Source organism: Arachis hypogaea, chromosome 2 (genome assembly GCF_003086295.3).
Source record: "Arachis hypogaea cultivar Tifrunner chromosome 2, arahy.Tifrunner.gnm2.J5K5, whole genome shotgun sequence".
Taxonomy (NCBI): Eukaryota; Viridiplantae; Streptophyta; class Magnoliopsida; order Fabales; family Fabaceae; genus Arachis; species Arachis hypogaea.
In genome coordinates, this window is record NC_092037.1 from 6,169,320 (window position 1) to 6,194,352 (window position 25,033).

The following is a 25,033-nucleotide window of genomic DNA, read 5'->3' on the forward strand; positions in this document are numbered from 1 at the left end:
TCAGTTAAAATTTAATTTTTTTATTTTTCCAAAATAACTAATAATAAAAATAAACCAGAAGTAGTTTCAGATCAAGTTTTCGGATATTATCACATAACAACAAACAGAACAGCAAATAGAACAGCAATTTCAATAATTCAGTATGAACAACCCAGAAGCAGTTTCAGTAATTCAGTATGAACCCAGTAATTTCAGTATTAACAGCAAATTCAGTGTCGCCCATATTTTCACTTGAACTGACATCAAACTGCATAAATGAATCAATAACCAGCAATGAATCAATAACCAGCAACAATACCAAGTCAACAATAAATCAATAAACAGCAATGATTAAAATAATTCAACAAACAGAACATTACCTAACAAACAGCAAACAATAAATCAACAGACAGCAAGTCAACAAGACAGCAACACTGAATCAACAAACAACAATATCAACAATAAAGTAAACAATACCAATACTGAATATAATTTAACCAAATTAACAGTAACAATAAGGTCAAAAATACCAATAACAAACAATACCAATAGCAAGGTTAAACAAAATCGGGTTTTATACTAGTAAACAACACCAATAACAACAAACAGCAACAATGAAACAATGATTTATCCAAATTACATACCTAACTCGGTGGCTCGGGCTCCATATCTGACTTGAATCGGTGGCTGGGTGGAAGATTGGGAGGAACGTGGGTGCTGTGTTGAGTCGGTGACTGGGTGGGAGACTTGAATCGGTGATTGGTGGGTGCTGTGTTGTGGGTGGCGAGGGTGGTGCTCTGCTACTGCTGGGTGCGAGACTGCGAGGGTGGTGCTCTGCTAGACTACTACTGCTGTGTGCGAGGGACGTTCAGGCTGTGGCTGGGGCTTTGTCGTGCTCTGTCCGCGAAGAGGTTCGGCGGCGTTGGGAGGAAGGCTTCGCTGCGAGGTGGTGGGAGACTGGGAGGAACGTGGGTTCGCCGCCGTGAGAAGAGAGTGCCACTGCAGAGAACGTGGGTGGCTTAGTGGCTGGGTGCACCGGCGCGACTGTGAGAGGCTGAGAGCTTTCGATTGGGATTTGGGGGTGGGAGGCGTGGGGTTAGGGCTCACTGCTCAGGACTCGCGCTCAAGGGAATTGAGGGTGGGGTGGGGTTGGTTTTTTAGGGTTTTTTTACTCTACCGGTTTGGTTCAATTCAGTTAGAATTTTTCTGGTCAGAACCGAAAATTGAATGAATTGCAAAACACATTTTTTTCGATTTTTTCAATTTTTAGTTTATTCAGTTTTTGGTTTTTTTAGTTCAGTTGATCGGTTTTAAACACCCCTAAAATATTGTACATATACTTTTTATATCTTTTTAGCAAGTTATTTTAGTTGATAATATTATAATTTGCTAAATAGTAACTGTAATAGAAATATTAACAAAATATCTTTTAAAAATATATGAATAATATAATTGCAGTGAATTTTATAAGATATTTTTCTATATTTTAGCTGAATGTATATCTATTAAGACATTTGATTTTAAGAAAATTGTAGATAAATTTTTTTCACTATAAAAAATGCAATTGATAATTTAATAACTGATAATAATGTGAAAGCAAAAGAGGTGTTACATTAGTTTTAAATTGGATATTTATTAGTCAAGGATCCTGGGTTACAATGTCATTACTTAGTAACTCTTGGTGTCACATGTGCTCTCTGTGTATTCTCATTGGTTTCTATTTCATATCGAGACATTCCTAAGAAAGATATAACAAGACCCAGCAAAACAAACCATCCACACTTTCATTCTATGTCACACGGTCCTAACTCCTAACAACAAAAATGCACCCTGTAAAATCAAAAACTACTAAATAGAACAATTTATGTAAGAGGTCGCGCTATGTCAACGATAGGACTGAGGAGTCTTTTACTTCACAAGTGGAGTTAACTGCAAGTGCCCAAGCACAAGAGGCTTGTGAAATTGATAGGATACTCTACTAATAGAATTTGCGGTTTAAGTGATTAAACAAAAGAGGTCTATTTATATTATTTCATATTGTATTCACCATTTTATATATGTACCAACTAATTAATAGGTTAGACTTTCTATATCAGGCTACTGACCATATCAAAATTTTATCTAAAGATTTGTCTACATATATAAAATAAGATTTAAATTTTTTATATTTATTTAAATAGACTAATAAAGTAACCACTAGACTAATATAATTTGATTTAGTTTAATTATTTTTACAATAAGAAAAAAAGTGAAGTTATCAGCTTTACGTAGGGCTTTAATTATGTATTATTTCATTAAATTTGATTTACAGTATAAAAGTAAGATTTTTTTTTGTGACGGTATAAAAGTAGGATTATGTACGATTTTGTTATACATTTAATTATTTTCGTTAACAAAATTTAATTAAATTGGTCAAAACTTCACAAGAATTACTCACATAATCTACACATAAATCATGCATTTCTTCTTTTTTATATGTGTGTTTTTTGTTGTCGTTTTTTCTTTTATTAGTGCTATTGCATTTTTTTATTTTACCTCATCCTCCTCTTTTTTTCTGGTGGTTATTGTATTTTTTTTGTTTAATTTCTTTTTATTTTTGTTCAGAGGATGAAATAAAAAGAATTATGAGAAGATTAAATAAAAAAAAAAAGAAAAAGAAGATGATGACGATGAAAAAGAAGAGGAGGAGGAGAAAGAGTAGTTTTAAATTATATAGAATTTATTAGAAAAATAGTATCGAAATTTTTTAACTGTAACATAGAAATTTTTTTAATTTTGATACCAAAACTTTTTAACCATAACAAATTCTTGTTAAGAGGGTGAAATAAAAAAAAAGAAGAAGGAATAAAATTTCAAATTATACAGAATTTATTAAAAAAATAGCATCGAAATTTGTTAACCATAACATTAAAAATTTTTTAATTTTGCTATCAAAATTTTGTTAACTGTGAACGAGGAAATTTGTTAACCAATTAGAAATGATTAGAAAATTTCTTAATTTGTAGTCTTTTTAAAATGTTTTGTGTCATTTACCAAAAAATTTGTGTTATTTTTTAATTAAATAATGTATTCTTTTTATCATTAAACTAATGAGTAGTGTTGAATTTATATATAAAAAGTCTAGTTATATTCTTGTGTCATTTGCAATAAATTAATATATTTTTTAGTTTCAAAACACATTTAAATGTATTTTGTTAATGAAGTGATTTAACATTTTAGATTAGTAATTTTTTAAAAAAATATGTTATTTATAAAAAAATATTTAATATTTTTAACAGATTTTTTGTCTTATTAACAACAAATTTGTGTCACTTTTATTTGTATTAAACTAATTGTGTAATACTGAATTAAGAAAAAAATAAGAAAGAGGAGAAGGAGGAGAAAGATCTGATGATAATGATGATGACGAAGATAAAAGAAGAGGAGAAAGAAAAAAAAAAGAAGAAATAATAATTATTGTGATGATAATAATAAAGATGGAGGATGAAGAGGATGGAGAGAAGAAAAATGATAAAAATAAAAAATGTAAAAAATATGTATGTAAATTGAATTTCATTAAAAATAAATTTAGTTGGATAAAATTTTTATATTATGTAAGTGTTTTTTAATAATCAATTTCTAATCAAAATTAAAAATGCCTTATTACTCCTGGCCTCTGGATAATAATTAAAATTGGAAGGAAAAAGCAACTAATAATTAACAGCAAATTAATTAGGCTTTTTCTAAAACTAATAATTGTTACTCCTTTTTTCAATCTGGCAATGCTTTGTAATGTTATCACTTAGCATTAAGGATGACAATAAGACAAATAAGGATGGGTTTGACACTTTACACTTGTGCCCTCTCCTACTCAATTCTACTTAAACTTGTGTTCTGTTTTAACAAATATTTAAATAAAAATTTTAGCGAGCAATTTATAATCTAAGCTAATTTAAATGATTTTTTTGTATTTTTAATTTTAAAATTAAAAAAATTAAGATTTTAAAAAAAAATTATAATAAATTTCTTATTTTTTAATTAGTTAACTCTAATTAATTATCCTCTTAATTGGATTTTTAGCGAAATCGATATTTAATAAAAAAGCGAATTCTAATTCGAAGATAAATTCAATGGCAATGATAGTTAAATGGTGGTTAGATGGTTGATCACTCAATGAAACTATATATAACCGCTGATAAAAGGGGATCAACTTTAATTATTTACTCTTAATTGATATTTATTAAAATTTATATTTTAAGTAAAAAAGATTAGAAAATCATTAAAATTTATTATTTTTTATTATTATTTAATTATCAATTTAATTTTTTTAATAATAATAAAAAAAATAAATTCTAATAATTTTTTTAATATTTTTTATTCTACTTATCTGATGAATATCCGTTTCGTTTTTACTCACCTCACTCAATATAATTTTGTTATTTATACTAATAAAATATATTATATAATATTACATACTTAAAATTATTAAAATACATCTAAAATATCATAAAACAAATTCTTTTAAGTTTGGGTCATTCCTATCTTATAATACATGCATATGGGAATTTTGAAAGACAAAATAATATAAAAGTATGTAATTAATAAAGAAAAGGGAACAATTTCTCATGGAAGTAGCTAGCTGGCCACGGTGTGTCACGTTTTCGCATCTGCTGCTGATTTATTCTTAGGAATCATAGATGGCACATTTTTATACAAACATTATATCAATTTGTTGACATAATTCAGGTTGTGGAACATTACATTCATCAGATCAGAAGCTTATTTTATATATTATTAACAAATAAATAAATAAATCAGTACTGTGTTCAGTGTGTTGTCTCACATCTGCATCCCTTCATGGCCCGTATTAGCTTGTCATTGCATTGCATAGCTATTGAGATTTAGATGCATTTTTTTATATAATTAATTAGTAATATTATTGTTCATAATTATAAGACTAATGTTGTCGTAATTTAATATATGCATTATTAATTTGTGTCCAAATAATATAATATTACTACTCTTTTTTGTTATGTTTGCATGATTTAAGGGCCAAAACTGGCGGCATAAATTACAGCTATCTTGCAAGTGATGGAGAAATAATGGTACTTTTCTAGTAACTTCATCTATATTATTATCTTATTGTAATCGATTTTATTAACACTTTTGGATAACTGCACATAGCAGTGAATTGTAAGATTTTCAAAAACTATCTCCACAAAAGCTAACTATTATGACAAGTTAAGAATTTTACAAAATTTTTTTTTTTAGTAAATACCCTTATTCACTCTCTAGTCTTTTTTTTTTATAAGACATAACACACCTTAATCATTTTTAAATTTCAATCAAGCTCTTATCCATTAAAAAAAAATAGATAAATTGACCCTTGTTATTAGATGACAAACAGTTGCTCGCTGATGTGTTAGATAGCAGTGTCAAATGTCACCTCAAAAAGATTGCAGAGATTAAAAAACCCTTCTCTATTTCTTTTCTACTTCTTCCTTCTTCCTTTTTTCATCAATGGCAAATTCTACTACACCCCTTACACAACTACTAAACCTCATTCCTCATTCACCACCTCAAGAATTCACCATTAGGAGTGAAAAAAGGTCAGGCGACATGCCAAGAGCCTGTAGTCTGACCTGTGTTTGGCCTGACCTGTTATAATAAAATAGGCACAGACTCAAGTTTTTATAAAAATCTTATTATGTTAATAGAGCAGATCCAGCCTCATTAATTAGCCTTATTGGCCTGTTAGGCCTGCCTGAGCTTGTTAATACATAATTACATATATAAATAATTTTTTTATTATTAACAAAATTATGAGATATTGTAATTATTATATTTAATTATAAATAGTTTTGTATATTTTAAATACTTTAAAATTTAAAATTTTTATAAATATTAAATATGACATATTAAATATAAATATGTTTATTAAAAAATAAATTTTTTTAAATAATATTTTTATTTTTGTAAAAAAAAATTATCAGGCCTTTTAACAGGTTTCAAGCCAGGCCAAACTGAATAACAGACTAGGCTTAGTACTTTAGAAAAAGCCTATATCTGCAAGGCAGGCTCAAGCCAATTGACCACATGACAGACTAGGCCTGTTAAGAGCAAAGTCTGACTTGGCCTGGTCTGTTTTCACCCCTATTCACCATCCAAAACCCTTCCAACTCTTACCATCCAAAACCCTTCCAACCTCTTACACAACTACTGTTTCACGTTGATTTCCTACTCTTCTCTTCGCAAGCTGCTGACTTTGTGAGCCAAACCATAACATCAACCAATTGAATGAAACTAAAGAGAAAATAAGAGAAATTTGTGGAAGATTAAAACAATTAAATGATGACGCACCTGACCTCGATAGTGTTAGGATTTTTTTGGTGGCAGAGAATAGGAAGAAAGTGGTGGCGAGCGAGAGGGTGCAGACGACAGAACGTGGAAAGCTTTAGGTGGCGGCAGAACTTTGTAGATAGCGGAGAGCATAGAGCTATTAGCAATGGAGAAAGAAAGAAATGGTAGCAAATGCGGCAAAGAGCGATGGCATCAAGCAGTGGTGAAGTACCTCACAGGACAAGAAAAAGAAGAGAAAAAATTGTAGCTTGAGACTGTTTCTATGTGTGTTGAAAGAAAGTATATTAAAGAAGAAGAAGATGTAGAGAGGGGGTGCGCAAGAGGTCGAAAGGGTTTTGGATGGTGGATCCTTGAGCTAAATGGAAAATGAGAGTTAGTGGTTGTGTAAGGGGTGGCTGTAACACCCTACCACACAAAACTTTACGATTAAGCCATAAAACAGCTGTGATGTGGTATTACAACCTCTAAAATAAAATGTACATACATAGTATAAGTGAAAGAATATAATATTCAAGGAGTCTTGAAGGTTGGTTTAAGCAAATCGTGAAAAATAAAAGCGCAATGCTCAAGACAACGATTACTTGCGTACACAGAAAGTATAGATACATACATATATAATAGGATCGGAGTGTCAAAGATACAAAATAGTCAAGCCAAGACTCAACCTGCGAAGCTATGGCTGGCCGAAAAATATTTATATATATATAATCCCAAGATGCAAAATACTCAAAACATACCTATGTCTCCATTAAGTCTCTATGAGGCACAAAAGTAAAATATATATACAAGGAGAATTCTATACATATAGACATATATAAACATAGTAAGATATAACATCCAAAAGTCCCACTTCGCTGCAAAGTAAGTCCAGACGCCTGGTGAGGTTGTTCTAGACTTGCATCTGAAAAAGACATGTATGGGATGAGAACCGGGAGTTCTCAACATAGTAATGGTGCCAGTATACATAATATATAAGGTATTGAAAAAGTCAGAGGCGATCCTAGAACTTCGACTCTCAGATATAAAGTTTAGAGTTAAAGTTTAAAACCTTAATACAAGGTGACCTATCTAAGGTTCCTAAGTCTAACTCAATTCTACTTATTCCCTCGGCTTCTTGCCTTCCTCAAATCCTCCAAAACTTCGATACATAGACAAGCAATACAGACAAAACAAACACAAGTAGGATACAGATACGGCAGGTAGCAAATATAGCAGGTAAGCATAATAATCACATAGGTAAGCCCAATTAATACACAATCAAACAAAACACACATATGCATATGATGTATGCGTGCCCTATGGCTGATGAGTCTCATCTGTCGGTTATAAAGCCAGACCGATATGTCTGGTAGCTAACCCTGGACAGTCCCTCATGCGCGCATCTCCAAGAGTCTATGCATAGCTTTTTCTCAATCATAATCAAATTCAGCTCATTGGAGGAATTTCCGGAAAGTTAAAGTGCCCGACCACATCTTGCAACGTAGGGTCAACAGAGTATCGAGTCTCGACCTGGAGCAAGTGGTGGCAAGCCACTACATCTACCCAGGAAAACTCGTAACATTGTGGCCAATATTCATCAATTACATAACATTTTTGCACTTCTCAATCATAATTCATCATATCTCAAGCTTTCTTCACTTCCAAGTTACCACCCTTTCATAGTTCAACCCCCTTCACTATCATTACAACTAAGTTTTAGAGTCTTGAAGAGTAAAAATAGAGGTTTAGAAATTTGAAATCATGTTAAAATCACAAAATACAATGTTGCTGAAAAACAAGGTTCCGCGTACGCATGCATGGTCTCGCGTACGCGATGGTGCATTTTTACCCTGCTTGCGTACGCATGTACACTCCCACGTATGTGGGACATCAAAATAGAATGAAGTGCCCACGTTGCGTGCGAGTGTCACCGTATGCAACCTCTTACATTTACATTCTCGCATACGCATATACCCTCTCACATACGCAGGACATCAAAACAGAATAAAATGTCTGCGTCATGTGTGTGTTCGCGTACGCGAGTTCTGCAGAATGGCTAAAAATTGTTTAAGTGCTGTAGAATCTACCTTTACATGCCAAACATTTGATGCGCATAACTTTTCCGTTAGAAATCATTTTTAGTGCGTTCTTCGAACGGCGTAAACTTCACGAACCCAATTTTCATTTAAAACAAGTTTGGAAAATTGTGGGGGGTTCGTGAATCAAGTTATGAGTTGCCAAAGTTCAGTCAAAAATAAGTTTTTCTCAACAAATCTCAAACCTCTATTTTTACTAATTCCATAGCTAAAAACCAACACTCCAAGCTTTTAAACAGCATCAAAACATACCAAACCACATCCCAATACTCATATTCATTTCATAGCACCCCAATACACAACTTCAACAAGTTTAACCTCAATAATTCACATTCAATACAACCTTATACTCAATCATCAATATATAATTCTTGTTCATTAAAATCATCATTTCATTAACCATCCACCACATTCATATCATTCACCAACCTACCGAATATCCACATCATCAAATCAACACATATTACATTAACTAAAACCACTAAATATGCACCAAACACACAATTCAACCTATCCTAGGTCGTCTACCCTAAGTTTTCACAAAACATTATATATTACATACGAGAAACCAAAACTATATCTTGGTCGATTTCTCCCTAAAAAAGAGACACCTTAAATTAGAACCAAAACTCACCCTCCAAAGTTCCCAACCTCCAAAATTTCAGCACTCAAGGTTCAACCAAGCTTCCAACCTCCACAATTGTGTTCCGAAATCACATATACACTTTCTAATACATATTATTACATCCATATATAAAATTTCAATATTCAACTACAAATAATCAAGAAATTTACTAGGGTTTGAGAATCATTACCTTACTCATGCCTAAATTGAACAAAATCCGCTAATCCTAGCTTAATTTGAGCTTAAACACGAAGACATCAAATTTCAATAACCAAACTCCCAAATTTCAAAAATTAGGGGGGTTGAGAGACTGAGATGAAAACAAGGTTCCTTACCAAAATTAGTTATTGAACTTTGTAGAGCTCGACGCAATGAACACGTGGTCACAGACAGTACGGTGATCGGAGCTCAGAGTTGAGAGTTGTGTGGATTTGAATTCAATTCAAGCGTTTGTAACTTGGGAGTATTCTTCCCCCTTTTGCTGAGCGTTTCAGCGTTTCTCATATGAAGAGGAAGACAAATGAGCTAAAGCTCATATGCATAAGTGGATTGGTTGGTCCTTTGGGCCCGATTTAGGTCTGTTTCGATCGGTTCGGCTCGTTCGACCTAATTTTGGAACAAAACTTTTAAAATTAGTGACAAAATTCATATTTTAGTTAATTCTACTTATTAAACTATAAAATTTAATTTTCTATTTTTCTATTAATAGTTAATTTATTAACTAATTATTCACTAATTACGCAAGATTCCGCCATTTGTCATTGAATAGCATGGGTCGATTTGTCCATTTTTCTTAATGGGTGAGAATCTGGTTGAAGTTTAAGAATGATTAAGGTGTGTTATATCTCACAAAAAAAGATTAGTGGCTGGATAAGGTATTTACTCTTTTAAGTATTGATATCATGCAAATATTCTAATAGTTTAATTCCACATCATTTTATTCGATTTTTTGCCAATTAAAAGCTTTTACTGATAAAAGCTTTTATTATAAGTGGTTTTATGACGCGTTTTTTAAAGTATTAACACTATTACAATTAATTTTTAAATATTACTCTCATAAAACTCATAGCACATATCACATAAATTAAATTAAATGTTAAATGCAAAATAGATAAGTTTAATAATCTATTGGTCTCTAAAATTTTATTAGATTTACAATTAGATTGTTATATTTTTTTGAGTAAACTAATCTTTTTATTTACGAAAATTGAAATCGCTGATATATCTACTCATAAAAAACAGAAATTATTATTTATACCCATAAAAATAGACTTTTACAGGCAAAATTATCCGAACCTTAAAAGATTAAATAAAATTTTTAAACTACCCTTCTCTCCACCACTACTACCATCATCTCTCTCTCTCTCTCTCTCTCTCTCTCTCTCTCTCTCTCTTAATGTTCTCAGTAACCCAAATCCCAACACCGCTCAGTACTACCAACTTGTCTTCCTCCTCAATTGTCACCCTAACCCCTTCGCCACATACTCCCTTATTGGTGTTGGTTGTGACTTAACAACACCAGCACTACCATCACTAACATAATCATCTAACGCAAATTCAACCTCTGTCAATGCTATAAAAAAAATCCTACATCTAAGGATGTTGCGATTAGTCTGAGGGATCCATTGGGATGAGTAAACCGTCACTACCGTTAATCTCATTATTCTCACCGTCTTCCATCACCATCTAGTCTCAAAATTCAACACTCTAACAGAACCCATAGAGCACATGAAGAGGCTTTTGCATTATACATCTTTACTTACACCATTGGACGATTTGAATCGGGTTTAGAGAACCGCATTCTGGACTGCTCAACGCAGTTGTGGGTTGTTTCCACCATGGACAATGATGACAAAATTTGCTTTCGTGGTGACAACGAATCAAAGATTTTGAAGGAATTTTGTTGCTGAATTTGAAGGATGAAACAATAAAGGAAGCGACGACAGGGTTGGAGTTTCGAAAAGGGAGGAAGGTGAGGGGGAAGCGGAGCCTGCGATTGAGATCGGGGTCGAAGAGGTGGAAGGAGGAGGAAGGGTGATGATGGCGGTAGTGGTGATGGTAATGGAGACAATGATGGTGGTCGTTGGAAAAGAAAGTGGTGGTAGAATTTGGAATTGGAGTCACGGAGAATATTTATAAAGACAGAGAGGAGAGATTATGGTAGTAGTAGTAGTAGTGGAGAGAAGGGTAGTTTAAAAATTTTATTTAATTTTTTAGGATTTAGATAATTTTGTCTGCAAAAACCCATTTTTTATGGGTACAAATGATAATTTTCGTCTTCTGTGGATAGATATATCAACGTTTTTAATTTTTATTGATAGAAATAGTAGTTTATTCTATTTTTTTAATTGAATATTTACGCTGTTTTTTATTTTGTAATTAGGTCTTTGTTATTATAAAAAAATTATTAGAATTAATAGAATATTTATCTGCAAATTAAAGATATCAACAATTAAAAAATCTAATTAGATCATAAATTTTTTGAGTAGAATATTTTGTTAATTTTAATATTTTAATATAAAAAATTTATTATAAAATTAAAAATAATATAAAAATTTAATTATAAAATTAATAAAATCATAATAACCAATAAAATAATTAAATCAAAGAAATATCTAATTAATTAAGCAGAATTAAGGAGAGAAGTGAGCACGTTGATATGAGTGATGACGCCCTAAGCTTCATCATTCATAAATCCATCTGTCTTCTTTTCTGTCCATTGTACATACTCTCCACCCTTTCCATCATCTTTATTCCTTTGACTATTTTCTGTCAGCTATGATTTGATTTTTTCTTTTTATTTTTTTAGTTACATATTTACATGTACAAATTAATATAAAAAATTTAACTAACTAATTTGATCAAACTCGATTGGAATATCACAAAAGTATAAATAAATATTTCTTGAAATTAGATAATGTTACAAATGTAACATTTTTTAATTTAGAAACACATACCTTAAAATTTTCCGCTTAAATGATGATGTTATACATTTTATTTTATTCTATTCTATTTAATTTTATAAACGGCTTTTTTTAGAGAATTGATTTTGTTAGTTAACAAAATTATGGATAAACAAAGGTTAAGGATTTGATTTGTTTTTGTAGAAAGAAAAAAAAAAGAAAATATAAAGAAACTGAAAAATATTAATTAATTATTAGCTTCCTAATTTTTCCTTTTTACGGATTATAAAAAAAAAGTATAAGTACAATAATGGATTTTGTAATGGCCATAATTTTTAAATAAAAAATATATTTATCTATAAATATATGTATTTATAAATAAATTAAATATATATAATTTATTTTTAATATATATTTTATATTAATGACTAGTTATAATATATATTTAACATAATTATTTTTGATATGATTGAGTGCGAATAAATGAGTATAGTAAAAAATCGAATCTGGTACTTTTAGGTTCCTTATACATAACTCTTAAACTATTAAAATATAATTAATTTTGTGCTTTTATATTATATAAAATATAAACATATATCTGTATATAAAAATGAGACTTAAATTATCACATAATACGCTAGGATATATAATTAATGTGACTTTACATTGAAGAGTTTCTCTATAATATATTTACCTTATGGCTTTTATATTTGATATTTCAATGTTCATAACTTCATATTGTTATTAATTAATTCCTTTTATTTTATTTTCTTTTTCCGAAAAACTATAGTATGGCCAGCTCATGAGTGTGACGGAGCTTTTTTCATGTAAGTGGCTATAAAAATTAACTCTTCACCTGCCTCCAACTTCTTCTCTTTAAACGTATCGTGCACACAACACCATCACATCTCAATAAACTAGAAAAAAAGAAAAACTAAGTGATACCTTAGCTTCTACAAGAGTGTTCCATAACCACATTTTAGGGTTATTATTGTTCTTCTTCATCATCATTGTTGCAAGATACAACAAGAGAATAATAGAATAGAATAGTATACTTATATATGATGAGTAACAACAACATCATTAACAACAACAACATTGGTGAAAGAGGAGGAGGGCAATTTGGGGACACCACTCTCACCAAGGTGTTTGTTGGAGGTTTGGCATGGGAGACTCCTATGGAGGCACTTAGACAACACTTTGAGAAGTACGGCGAAATCCTCGAAGCCGTCATCATCTCCGACAAGCTCACCGGCAGATCCAAAGGCTATGGCTTTGTAAGCATATTCACGTATCTATGTTTCAATACAATTGACTAAACTGTTTAACATAATACACACTAGCATTTTAGTTAGTTGAAAATTCGCATGCAGTTGTCTTCATGTAAAATTAATATTTTACGAAATGAAATGAAGGTGACATTCAAGGAGGCAGAGGCTGCAAAGAAGGCATGCGAGGAGCAAGCAAGTTTGGTTATCAATGGACGCAAAGCTAACTGTAATCTTGCTTCCCTTGGAGCTCGTCGCCCTAGGTCTAATAATTCTTCACCACCCCCACAACCAAAAGGTAAATACTATAATCTAACCATTTTTAATTTATTATACATGTTGATTAACTTTGTCTTTTTTGGATTATAAAAAAAAATAGTATTATATTTTATAAAATTTAAATGTACAAGTATTCTCAATAATATCTTCTAATTTAATATATGCAATTTACTAAGAATTATAAATTTACTAATATATATTGCAATTTGCATGCACCGTTATATTTTCATTTGACATTAATAAGGTTGAAAATCATGTTACTACATTGTAAAATTATTTTATCTTGTATTTTTAATTATTAATAAAATAATTGAATAACTTAAAATATAATAAATTTATAATTATAAATTTTAGACGTATACAATTATAAATATTAAATTAAATAAAATAATTTTAAATTATTATCTCTTTAGTATTACTGTTTAATTATATGTATCAATTTTTTAATAACTTTTTTTTTTGTGGTTTTCAAGTTTTCAAAGCACACTTTATTAGATTTATTATTTGTGCTACGACAAGAATTTTTGTTATCAAAATAAGATTATGTATGGGGAGGTGTAATTTACTAATTTATGATAATTGTAATGATGATCGCAATTAAGGTGCAGAAGGATCCAACGGTGGAGGAGGAAGGAACAACGGATCAAGCACTCCATCAGGTAATCACGTGCAGTGGTATTATCCTGTGGGTGCACCTCCATCGCCATACCACCACCATCATCATCATCCGACCGTTCCTTTTTATGGGTAATATTAATGTTTCCTAATAGTTCCTCTTCTTTAATTTTTCTTCATATGGTTTCGATATTATCTAAGTTTTTTTTTTAATAATTTTTTTTTCAGGTACCCTACTACTCCTACCTACATTGCAACTGACATGATGAATTACAATTACAATCAGGTAAGACATTAATTAATCTGGTTCGGTTTATTTATTGGGTGCCATCTTATATTAATTGTAAATATAAAATTATAGATACGTTATAAGAAAGGATTGCTTGGCGAATGTGGCAATACAAATTAAATTTATTTATTTATTTATTGTTATTATTAGCATGTTCTGTACCCCTCTAACATGGGTTAGGACCATCGTCTCATATTTGCACATTAGAACTCCACACGGAAAGAGAATCAGTTTTAGGGTGTTAAAAAAATTAAAACATATTAGCAAAAAACACTTAATTAAAAATATGAAATTAATTTGTTTTTTCAAAATTAATGGTAATAAATTAATATTTTTGTGCGGTGCACAGAAAATGGGCTACGGTGGGGCCTACATGAGTGGTGCCCACTTGTCTCATGTGTACCCGAGGCATGCTATGGTGGGTGCGAACACACTGATGCCAATGTACCCTCTGTATCACTATCACCTTCCAACGGAGACAATGGGCGTCCCTGCTCACTACTACCATCCAACAGTGACTACTGGACACTACGCTGCTGCACTGCCAGCTGGCATCGTATCCAAGCCCGCATCCATGACTCCTCATACAGGTGCGTCACATGGTAACACGTTCACCTCAGTCAATCATCTCTGCTTTTGGTCAAAAACCACAAAATTAACAGTGTGTCATGCACGTGGCCAACTGATCCCTAGGGAAAGAGGAAAGTCCTATAACAATTTTTTTTACCCAAAAAAAAAAAGGTTAAACATGAGTTAACGGATATTTTATTACTTTATCAAACACATTTATCAATTGTTTATTATCTATATAATATATATGCATATATAATATAGATTAAGAGTGATTTGACGGATTTTTTATTTTAATATGGAAGAGTGGAGAGAGTTTTACGTTAATGTTGTAAAAAATAGAGTTTTACAGTGTTATAGGGGCGCTGCTCTGTGAAAGCACAATACGCAGAACACGTATTGTACTGACAATACGCAGATTGTGTATTTACAATACGCAGACTGTGTATTGTAATTTAATATTAAAATAATACAATACGCAGTCTGTGTATTGTCTTTATAAATTAAAAAAACATTAATCTGACAATTCGCACTCTGCGAATTCTATAGCCCCCATAATTTTGTAAAACACCATAATTTCCAATATTAAAAGATTACACTCATTTTTATCCAATATCCAAAAAAATTAACCTGATTTGACGTACGTATTTTACATATTTTTTTGTTAAAAATAAATTATATAGTAAAGATGTAAATTTATAATTTTTCTTTGGGATGAAATAGTATTTGAAAAAATTAAAATTTATATTTTGAACAGTAATAATATAATAAAAAATAATTACAAAAAAAATTATACTCTCTTTATACAATTTTAATTTATATAATAGAATGTTTCTTTCTTAAAATGCTCCGTATCATATACATATTATTTTGAATATTTAAAACAAAAGACTTTTTAGTTTGAATGGAAGGCAATAGAGTATACTTACATTGTGTTTTATAATAATAAGAAATTCTATTTGATAACTCATCCAGCTTGTATTTTGGATAATAATAATAATAATAATAATAATAATAATGATGAAAAAAAACCCAATTCCTAATGTTTTAATTAGTTTATAATTAAATTATGAAAATAATGTATTAAAAGGTTAATAAAATAATTAATTATAAACGGATTTTTCAGTGGATAAAAGTATGACATAATATGTGTCAAGATATCATCAATCTAGTTTATGATGATTATAGCTTTGTCTGTGACATTTATATTTAATACATACAAAAGCTTGCATGCAATGCAATTAACTAGAGTATTGCTTTGAAGTTAAGATTATTGGTCTGGGTTTATCTTATTTTAATTTTTTTAATGAAAGAATGAAATAAAAAGTGTGTATATTAAAAAGAGAAACACAAATTGGTGTTGAATAATAATAGGTACAGTTGGAAGTGTTGATTGCTTTAAAGCAGTTGTCTGAGAAGATTAGCTGTCCAAAGATTTGAAGAACAGAGACACAGCAAAGGAAGATGCATCATGCATGGTTGGTGGCCACTCCCACACAGAGCAACATTATTATTATCTGATCTGTATTATTGTGGCTCAAAAACCTTTTCTTTATTATTATTATTATTTAATTTTTATATTGTTTCATTAAAAATAATTGTTAATCTTATTAATTAATTATTAGGGTGTTTGATCATTGATGAGATTTTTTCATTCTCTTTAATTTCTACTCTAACCTCTCATCATCAGCATGTATGTTGTCAACAAATTATATTGATGAATTGAAATGAATTTTTTTCACTAGCTAGATAGAAGAATTATATTTATAGTTGTGATTATTCTATGATGAAAACTCAGGTGCATAATTTTACGTAAAATTGATAGTTAAAAATTATTAAATAATTTAATTAATTTAACTAAATTTTTATCTAACAATTATCAATTATCAATTTTACGTGAAGTGAAGTTAACTGTAACTAAATTTCCACCAATTTTCTATATATGTTTGATTACCCCTACCTCATCAAAAGGATGCTCTTTTAATTTATCTTATCTTTAGTGGACATTGCTATGGGATAATGTTTGCAAATTATTGATAATGTTGAATTAAATTATTATTTGTGCTCATATATTACATTATTATTTTATTAAAATTTAATTATTTTATTAGTTTTTATAATTTTGTTAAATCTATAATTAATTTTTTATAATTTAAAAATAATTTAATTATTTTGTTAGTTTTTATAATTTTATTAAATTTTTAATTAATTAAAAATTTAATTATTCTATTAATCTCTATAGATTATAATTTTACTAAATTTATAATTAAGGTTCTATACTTTTTTTTTCTTTAATTAGATCTCTACATGGTTTTAATTTTATAATTAGTTTTTTTTTGTGTCGAAAACGTTAAAATTAATAGAAAAAAATTAAATATAGAATATTTGCTTTTAAAATATTTTATAATTCATCCAACATCAAATTTAAAAAAATACATTTTAACACAAATATAGTTAGAAATAACCTAATTAAAAATTTTTATTCGATATAAAAACTCAATTACAAATTTTTAACTTATAAAGACTTAATTAAAATTTTGACAAATTATAAAGTCAAACAAAATAATTAAGTTTTTTTTTGTTAAAAAAATTAAAATCACTATTTAGTGGAAATGAGTATTTTAAAAAGGGCAATCTAAGAAACTAAAGGTGCATCTAGTTTGTATTTTTTTGTTTTTATTTTTAATATTTTATATTTTTTGAATTTTGTAAAAAAAAAATAAAAAAATAAAATTTATTTTTTATTTTCACATCATTTTTTTTTTACAAAATTCAAAAAACAGTAAAAATAAAAACAAAAACAAAAAGTAAAAAATGCAAACCAAATACACCTTAAATTTGACATCAAAACGAGTTTATCTCCCTTTCTAATATCATCTAAGTGAAAAGATTTGAAGTACTACTACACTATAACATTCTAATAATTTAAAATGTGATACTTTTTCAAGGTGATAATTTAAATTACCAATAATTTTATGGATAAAAAAAATACTAAACATTTAGCAGAAATAGAAGGGCTAAAAGAGTTGAATTAATAATTTTTCTTTTTTCCTTCACTTCTTTTCCACTCAGTATATATGATGAAATAAAAGACCAGAGACATTATGAGCATGCATATTGACAAAGAGAGAGTACTAAATCCAGGTTGTGAATGAGTCCATGAGAAGAGTGTAATAATTATGAAATGTGAACAATTAATCGAGTTAATTTGTCCTAAGAATCTTTCTTTTGTGGTCCACCATGTGAAACTCTGGAGTCATCAAATCTTTGAGGCACACTCAATTTGTTTTAAAATAAAGATAAGTGCTATAAGGAAATTCGTTAATACAACATCATAAGAAAAAAAAATCTTAAAAGGTTGAGTTATTTTGAGATTCTTATACTCTTATGAGGAGGAAAATGAACATGTAAGGACCTATGTTTTTTACATAATTAAAAATTAAAATAATTAATATGTAGTAGAATAGATCAAAATTTATTTATTTATTTTTTTGAAAGATATTAAAATGGTCTTTTTTTTTGGGTCAGAACAAAATAGTCTTAAAAAAGACATACAAGTTCTTGTAGTTTTGTTTGATTCAACAAAACTGACATATTGAAATTTTGGTCTGATTGGCCAACTTAATGGGCCTGAATATAATCAAATTTGAGGAATATCTTGGTTGGGTTAAACTATAGTGCCCACTCACCAAAAACAAAATATGTATGCCCAATTTTCTTTTCAGACCACACTTGTTTTTTATATGAGCTAACCAAAAAGAAAACAAATGGGGAATTAGCTTCAAACAAATTGCTCCAACTATATATCAAGATAAAAAAAAAGGTGCTAACGCCAATAAGTCAAATAATTAGTTCATCCATCCGTTTAAATAAGTGTTGAAGATTCAAATCTCGCGTCTTATATATGTATAATTTATTAGTCAACGACAAATTTTTAAATTGAATTTAAATCCACGAGTTTTGTCTTTAACCTGCAAGATTGAGAGATATTATGAAAAAAATCTTTATCTTCTTTTTCCAACACACTTTATTTGTTCTAGTTTAATTTTTTAGCATAGGTGCCATATATTTGCATGTAGTACATACATCTAGATTTGTGATTATCCTTAAAGACTTGTTAAGAAGAGTTTAAATTCCTTCTGCAACATTAATTTTCCTTTGAAAAATATTTGGGTTGGCATCAATTGTAGAAAGATCAAAGAATTACAATAATTTAGATTAGAATCTAGATTAAAAGTAGGCCTTGATTGAACAATGTGAGAGAGAAACAGAACATACTTTATAAAAATATAGATACATTTCTCTTATAAATATCTTTTAATAGATGAGTATGAAAAAAAGAATTAAACCCTAAATAAGTGTATAGATCTATGAATTATTATTATTATTATTATTATTATTATTATTATTATTATTATTATTATTTACATGGGATGAGAGTTGAGAATATAAATACATAATTAATTAACTTTATAATGCACATCTAAGTCAAAGATTAATAAACTCTTGATGTAATTTTTTAGGGCTAATTATATATATAAAATGGTATTTTGGAAGTAAAATCAGACTGATCTTTTTTATATATAATAGTGGAATATATATTTAGAGAATTGAGATATAAAGTTGTGGTAAAATTTGTTATTTTAGATGGTAAGAATATATAGAGATTTATTTTTTTTAAATTTATTCTTCGAATACTATAAATAATAAAAGGCTTAATACTGAAAGAGCCTAGTAGCGGAAACGATATAAATGTCCAACACAAGAACAATATGGAAGCACTCACAACACAAAATGGCAGTAACTATAACAAGCAAATATAGCAAATAAAGCAATAACAAGAACACACCAAGATTTTAACGTGGAAAACCCCCTCAATGTGAGAGATAAAAACCACGGGTCATCCAGATCAATGAAATAGCTCCACTATAATCAAATGAGGTACAAGAGAGTCTCAAACAAAGCACAAAAACGTGCATATAACCAGCCAAAACATCAATGCACCAAAGCTCACAAATAATAGGCAAGAAGATGAAATATACCCAAAAAATAGAGCTAATGTCGAAGCCAATTTCTCCCTCTGCAGATCTCCAATTAAAATCTCCACCATTCAGAATGAAGAACAAGATGTGAAAAATCTACAGTTTAAATTTTATGTCGATCCAACGGTGAAAGAATGAGAAACTGCCATTCCGAAATTTCTGCTCTGTGTAAAAACGGGAAACCTAATTTCTCTCTTGCGAAACCAATTTCTCCTACTGCAAACATCCAATCAACATCTCCACCGACCAGAATGAATAAAAAAACGATAGGAACACGCATTTTAAATTTCAAGCCGATCCAACGGTGAACAACTGAGAAACTGCCATTTGAAATTTACTGCTTTGGGCAAAAACGGAAATTCTGTTTTCCCTCCTCTCTCTCACTTGGTGGCTATTATCTCTTTCTCTCAAAAGACCTCAAAAACTGAATTAAGGTTGTGACACTAGGGTGAAAGAATATACCCCTAAAATGTTAAACTTGAGTCTCACAAAAGAGAAAAAAAAAACCCAACAAATACATATTTAGTGTTTACTATTTTTAATTTTAATATTTCTTAGACTGTTATTGATTTAAACATCATAATCTTTTATAAATATACTCTCATTCTAGTAAAGATGTTAACTTAGAATAGAAAAATTTACTGAAATCTCATGTCTCGATCCAATAAATTTATGTTTTACTATTATAAAAATAATTAGAGAATTTTTTCTAAGGTTATTCTTCGAACACTATAAATAATAAAAGGCTTAATACATATCTAATATCTTTTAGACTATTACTAATTTGAATATCAAAATTTTTTATAAGTATACTCTCATTCTAATAGAAATGTTAACCTAGAACAAAAAGATCTACTAAAATTTTATGTCACGATCCAATAAATTTATGTTTTACTATTATGAAAAATAATTCTAATTTCACCTCCAAAATAAAAAGAAATTTATTGCACATTATTCTAATGTGAAATTTACTGAAAAATATAATAAAATAAAATAATTTGTAACAATTTATTTTTTTGTCAAATAAATTGGATAACTTTTGAATAATTCACAATCTTAAGTATTACAGAGACTTATTATATTTTTTTATTGTTCAGTTGTAACCAGTAAAATTTAAATTCAAAACCTTTATATAAAAAAAAGAAACCATACTATTTCAACTATAACTCATTGGCTGTAAGAATTTACTTAATTATGTACTTCTAAAGTTATACTAATATACTATCATTATTTTTTCTTCATTTTAAAGTATTTAAATCCAAAAGATCCCAACAACTAACAACACTTCTCTCTGATATCTGAAACTGCAAGCTTGTTATAAAAAAAAAAAAAAAAAAAGACCCAATCCACTCTTATGAATGCCTAAGCAAACATAAAGGACCCAATTCTACCAACCTCAACCAGAAACCCTAATACACATACACCTAACATATTAATATCTAAAAAATTGAAAATAAATCAAGAAACAACCTCTGTCTACGGTTAATTTTTTTATATATTAAAAAAATTTGGGTGTAATACTTAATCATTGGATTTTATGGTGTTTTTTAAAATTGTGGGAACAGTACAATACGCCCCCCTTGTATTGTATATTTTAATTTAAAATATACAATACAAGGGGGGCGTATTGTACTGTTCCCACAATTTCGAAAAACACCATAAAATCCAATGATTAAGTATTACACCAAGATTATACCAATACGTAACAAAAAAAATCTCTGTCTACCGTCTCCCATTATAAAATATATAAATTTACATTAGCTACATTATTTTTATTAGATATACTATGGTGGTTAATATAATTAAGGAGTTGATAGTTAGTTCGTTGATCACTAATTTTAATTTGTTTTCTCCACAATTAATATTCAAAATCAAACTTAAAAATACTTCAAATGCAACATATATCTCTCTTTATATAATGGTAATTTTGTTCAATGTGATAGGTAATATGATAATTTTGGAATGATTGTCTTTTTTTATAAAAAAGGATAATGTGAAGCATGAGATGAGTCACATGCACAGCTGGTAAAAAGAATAATACACATGATATATAATATGATATGATTTTTAATTTATGAGGGGACGGTGGTTGGCGGCATTTTGCCTTCTCACCCCTTGTCTCTTAATATACCCAACATATATATAATTTATATTTTTTATAGACATAAATTTAACAAAAAGAAAATTATTTCGATATTCTTTAAAAATTAGAGAATAAAATATTTTATTTCCGTATTATTATATAAATGGTATATTTTTAATCACTTTTAACATATAAGATAATTATATATTTAATTAATTTAGAATATAATTAAAATTAGAGTAATTATAAACCTTTAATAAAACACGTATTAAATTACAGGATATTCTAAAATTAAATATGTTTCTCAAGTTTTATAGTCATACGAGAATAGAAATAGTTAATATTATTAATTATCTAAAGTTTAATTTAAACATCATAACTTTTAGATATGCATGCATAGAATTAGAATTATTAAACAATAATATATGAGAGAGGATAATAAAAACTGCTAACTTTTAAGAGATATCAGGAGAGTAATTATCTTGGACATATTTTTTTCGACATATATACTCAATTACTTAAATAAAAATTAATAAAATAGATAAATAATAAATATATTTTTGATAAAACTAAGAAAGTTTAGAGCAATTTACGTATACAAATTGAATAAAAGAATTGTTTACTCAAATGTAATAATACAGATTTTATTACTTGTATATCCTGAACAAGTTTATGTAATCCGTAAAACCCTCCCATGTTTTACAAATTGTATATAAACCGTGAAAGCCTCCCACAGTTTATGAAAGAATCACACTATAAAAAAATCGTAGTTCCTTACTACGGATTATAAAAAAGAGAGCTTGAACATAAACCGTATCAGCCTCCCACGGCTTATGAAGAGATCGCATTAAACAAAAATCTTTGCTCAATACAATGGTTTATGAACAAGAGACAAGCACACATCAACCGTAGTAAATTTGTGTCAAAGTTTTGTGCATGTTATATATATTCCTTAGTTATAATATCTTAGATGTAAAAAATATAGGATTACATATTTGTTGACGGTATCTTTAGAAATGTAAAATGAAAGTAAATAAGAGAGTGGAGCTATCAGCACTTTTATTATAGTGATTTGTTTGGAGATTATTATTATTATTATTATTATTATTATTATTATTATTATTATTATTATTATTAGAGAAAATATAAAACAAAGATAAGAAATAAAAAATGTGAAATTTCAATTATGAATAAAAATATATATGCTCAAGCTGTATGTTTATACTATTTTTTATATTATAGTTAATCATATTAATATTGCAAGTTTTATATTATAGTTAGTTTTGTGTCAAGAACTTGCCTGTCAAATTCTCATTCTGGTTGTTGTACTAGTGCTTTTGACGGTGTGCTTAGATCGGGACTTTGGAGTCAGTTATTTTCTGAGGTGTTTTTTTTTTATTGAAGTTTTCATCGGCAATCTCCATTCTTGTATGTTCTGGGTCCATTACGTGTTGAGCCTTTTGTCCTTGTCAACCTCTGGGCTCCGTGAGGCATCTTTCTCTATAGATGGTAATGTAACTGCTTTATGTGCTCGATCTCTAATAACTTGTAATTTTTTTATCTTGTTGACTTTATTTGTAGTTTACAGTAATGGATACACTGAATGCAAATTATCATTATAATGATTCACCTTTGAAAAATTAATTATGTTTCGTTTCGTGTATTATTTTTGGATTGGCTATTGGTTATTTTAATAATTTAACGCAATTGAGTGGATGAACATATAAAGAATAAAAGAGTTGTCATATTTTATTATAAATTCAGGTTTTTTTTTAAAAAAAAATTGTTACTCGACATTTGGCAGCGGTTTTAAATCCGCTGCTATATTCATGAGAGGATTAGTAAACGTATGGCATTTTGCAGCGGTTGACAACCGCTGCAATCTCCCTTAAATCATATTTTCACGATTTTGTAGCGGATGAAACCGCTGCAAAATACCATCTAGCAGCGGTTATACCAGCGGTTACTAATAGCCGCTGCTAAGGGTTTAGCTGCACACTATCTTTCAGCGGATTTATCAACAGCTGCTATCCGTTTGGCAGCGGTTAAAAACCGCTGCTAATCCTGTACATAACCGCTGTTATCTGCCGGATGTGGTGTACTGCAAGAGCAAGACTGGGATTGAAATCCATCGAGATCGAAGCAAATGCGCGATGAAATAAGTGATTAGATGGCAGCGTGAGTGAGATTTGGATGTGAAGAGGGAGAGATTTTGATTTTGTGACCTAAAAAGTTTGTTTGTTACTGTAAATGTGAATAAATCATTAGGAATAGATAACATTTAAAAAAAATTGTGTATTTAGTAACATTTTAACATAAATATTACTTAAGATGTAATTTTGTTATCATTACTAACATTTTAATAAATGTTAAGAGATAAATGTTACTAAATGTTTATAATGTAGTAGTGACTAAAGCAACCCAATTTAATTTTTTCAACTTCTATTATAAATATATTTAAAAAATGATATATTAAATTTATGTTTAGTAGAGAAAATTCTCTCTAGAATAAAGTTTACTCTTACCCTTTACTCCAACAAGCAAAATCACGAGTTAAATATTATAAAGTTAAATTATCTTAACTTATAAGATCGTATTATTATTTAAAATGTTAAGAACATGACTTTAATAGTTTTTATGAATATAATTTTAAAATTTTATTTAAAATTTATATACACAATAATATTACTATACATATTACAAATTTTATATCTATCAAAAATAAAATTTTTAAAGAGTTAATAAATGAGAAGTATCTTATTTTATGAACTAACTTTTAGAGTTGAATTAATTTCACTTCATCTCAATTCTAATATAGTATCCAAACCTATCCAATCTAAAGTTTGAAATTCAATCTTTGTTGACTTAAAAAAAATTAAACATAAGACAAAAAAAAGTCTATGTAAATTTTAGGTTAAATTACACAGTTGGTCCCTACACTTTTAGTAAAATTATAAATTGTTTCT

General features: G+C 28.8%; 1 protein-coding gene and 1 long non-coding RNA gene across 5 annotated transcripts; one reads left to right on the forward strand and one right to left on the reverse strand.

The window, feature by feature from the left end:
- LOC112734808 (uncharacterized) lies at positions 1-1,176 on the reverse strand. Of its 2 annotated transcripts, XR_011867124.1 has the most exons (3): positions 624-1,164; positions 360-413; positions 1-247 (listed from the first exon to the last, which is right to left on the reverse strand). It is a non-coding gene; the product is annotated as an uncharacterized lncRNA (long non-coding RNA). The 2 variants fall into 2 exon arrangements; XR_003168445.3 differs by lacking the exon at positions 360-413 and having other exon boundaries at positions 624-1,176.
- Positions 1,177-12,789: 11,613 nt separating this feature from the next.
- LOC112734815 (probable RNA-binding protein ARP1) lies at positions 12,790-16,579 on the forward strand. Of its 3 annotated transcripts, none has more exons than XM_025784300.3 (6): positions 12,790-13,198; positions 13,337-13,487; positions 14,071-14,215; positions 14,312-14,369; positions 14,722-14,962; positions 16,317-16,579. In XM_025784300.3, the coding sequence occupies exons 1-6, from the start codon at positions 12,983-12,985 to the stop codon at positions 16,355-16,357; spliced, it is 852 nt and encodes a 283-aa protein (XP_025640085.1). In that variant the 5' UTR covers positions 12,790-12,982; the 3' UTR covers positions 16,358-16,579. The 3 variants fall into 3 exon arrangements, with proteins under 3 accessions (XP_025640085.1, XP_025640068.1, XP_025640077.1); XM_025784283.3 differs by having other exon boundaries at positions 12,793-13,198; positions 16,323-16,579; XM_025784292.3 differs by having other exon boundaries at positions 12,800-13,198; positions 14,077-14,215.
- Positions 16,580-25,033: the final 8,454 nt, after the last annotated feature.

Coding starts and splice junctions, on each gene's coding strand:
- LOC112734815 (XM_025784300.3), top strand. CDS start 12,983: ATGATGAGTAACAACAACATCATTAACAACAACAACATTGGTGAAAGA. Junction 14,216..14,311: donor CCGACCGTTCCTTTTTATGG/GTAATATTAATG, acceptor TTTTTTTTTCAG/GTACCCTACTACTCCTACCT. Junction 14,370..14,721: donor TGAATTACAATTACAATCAG/GTAAGACATTAA, acceptor TGCGGTGCACAG/AAAATGGGCTACGGTGGGGC.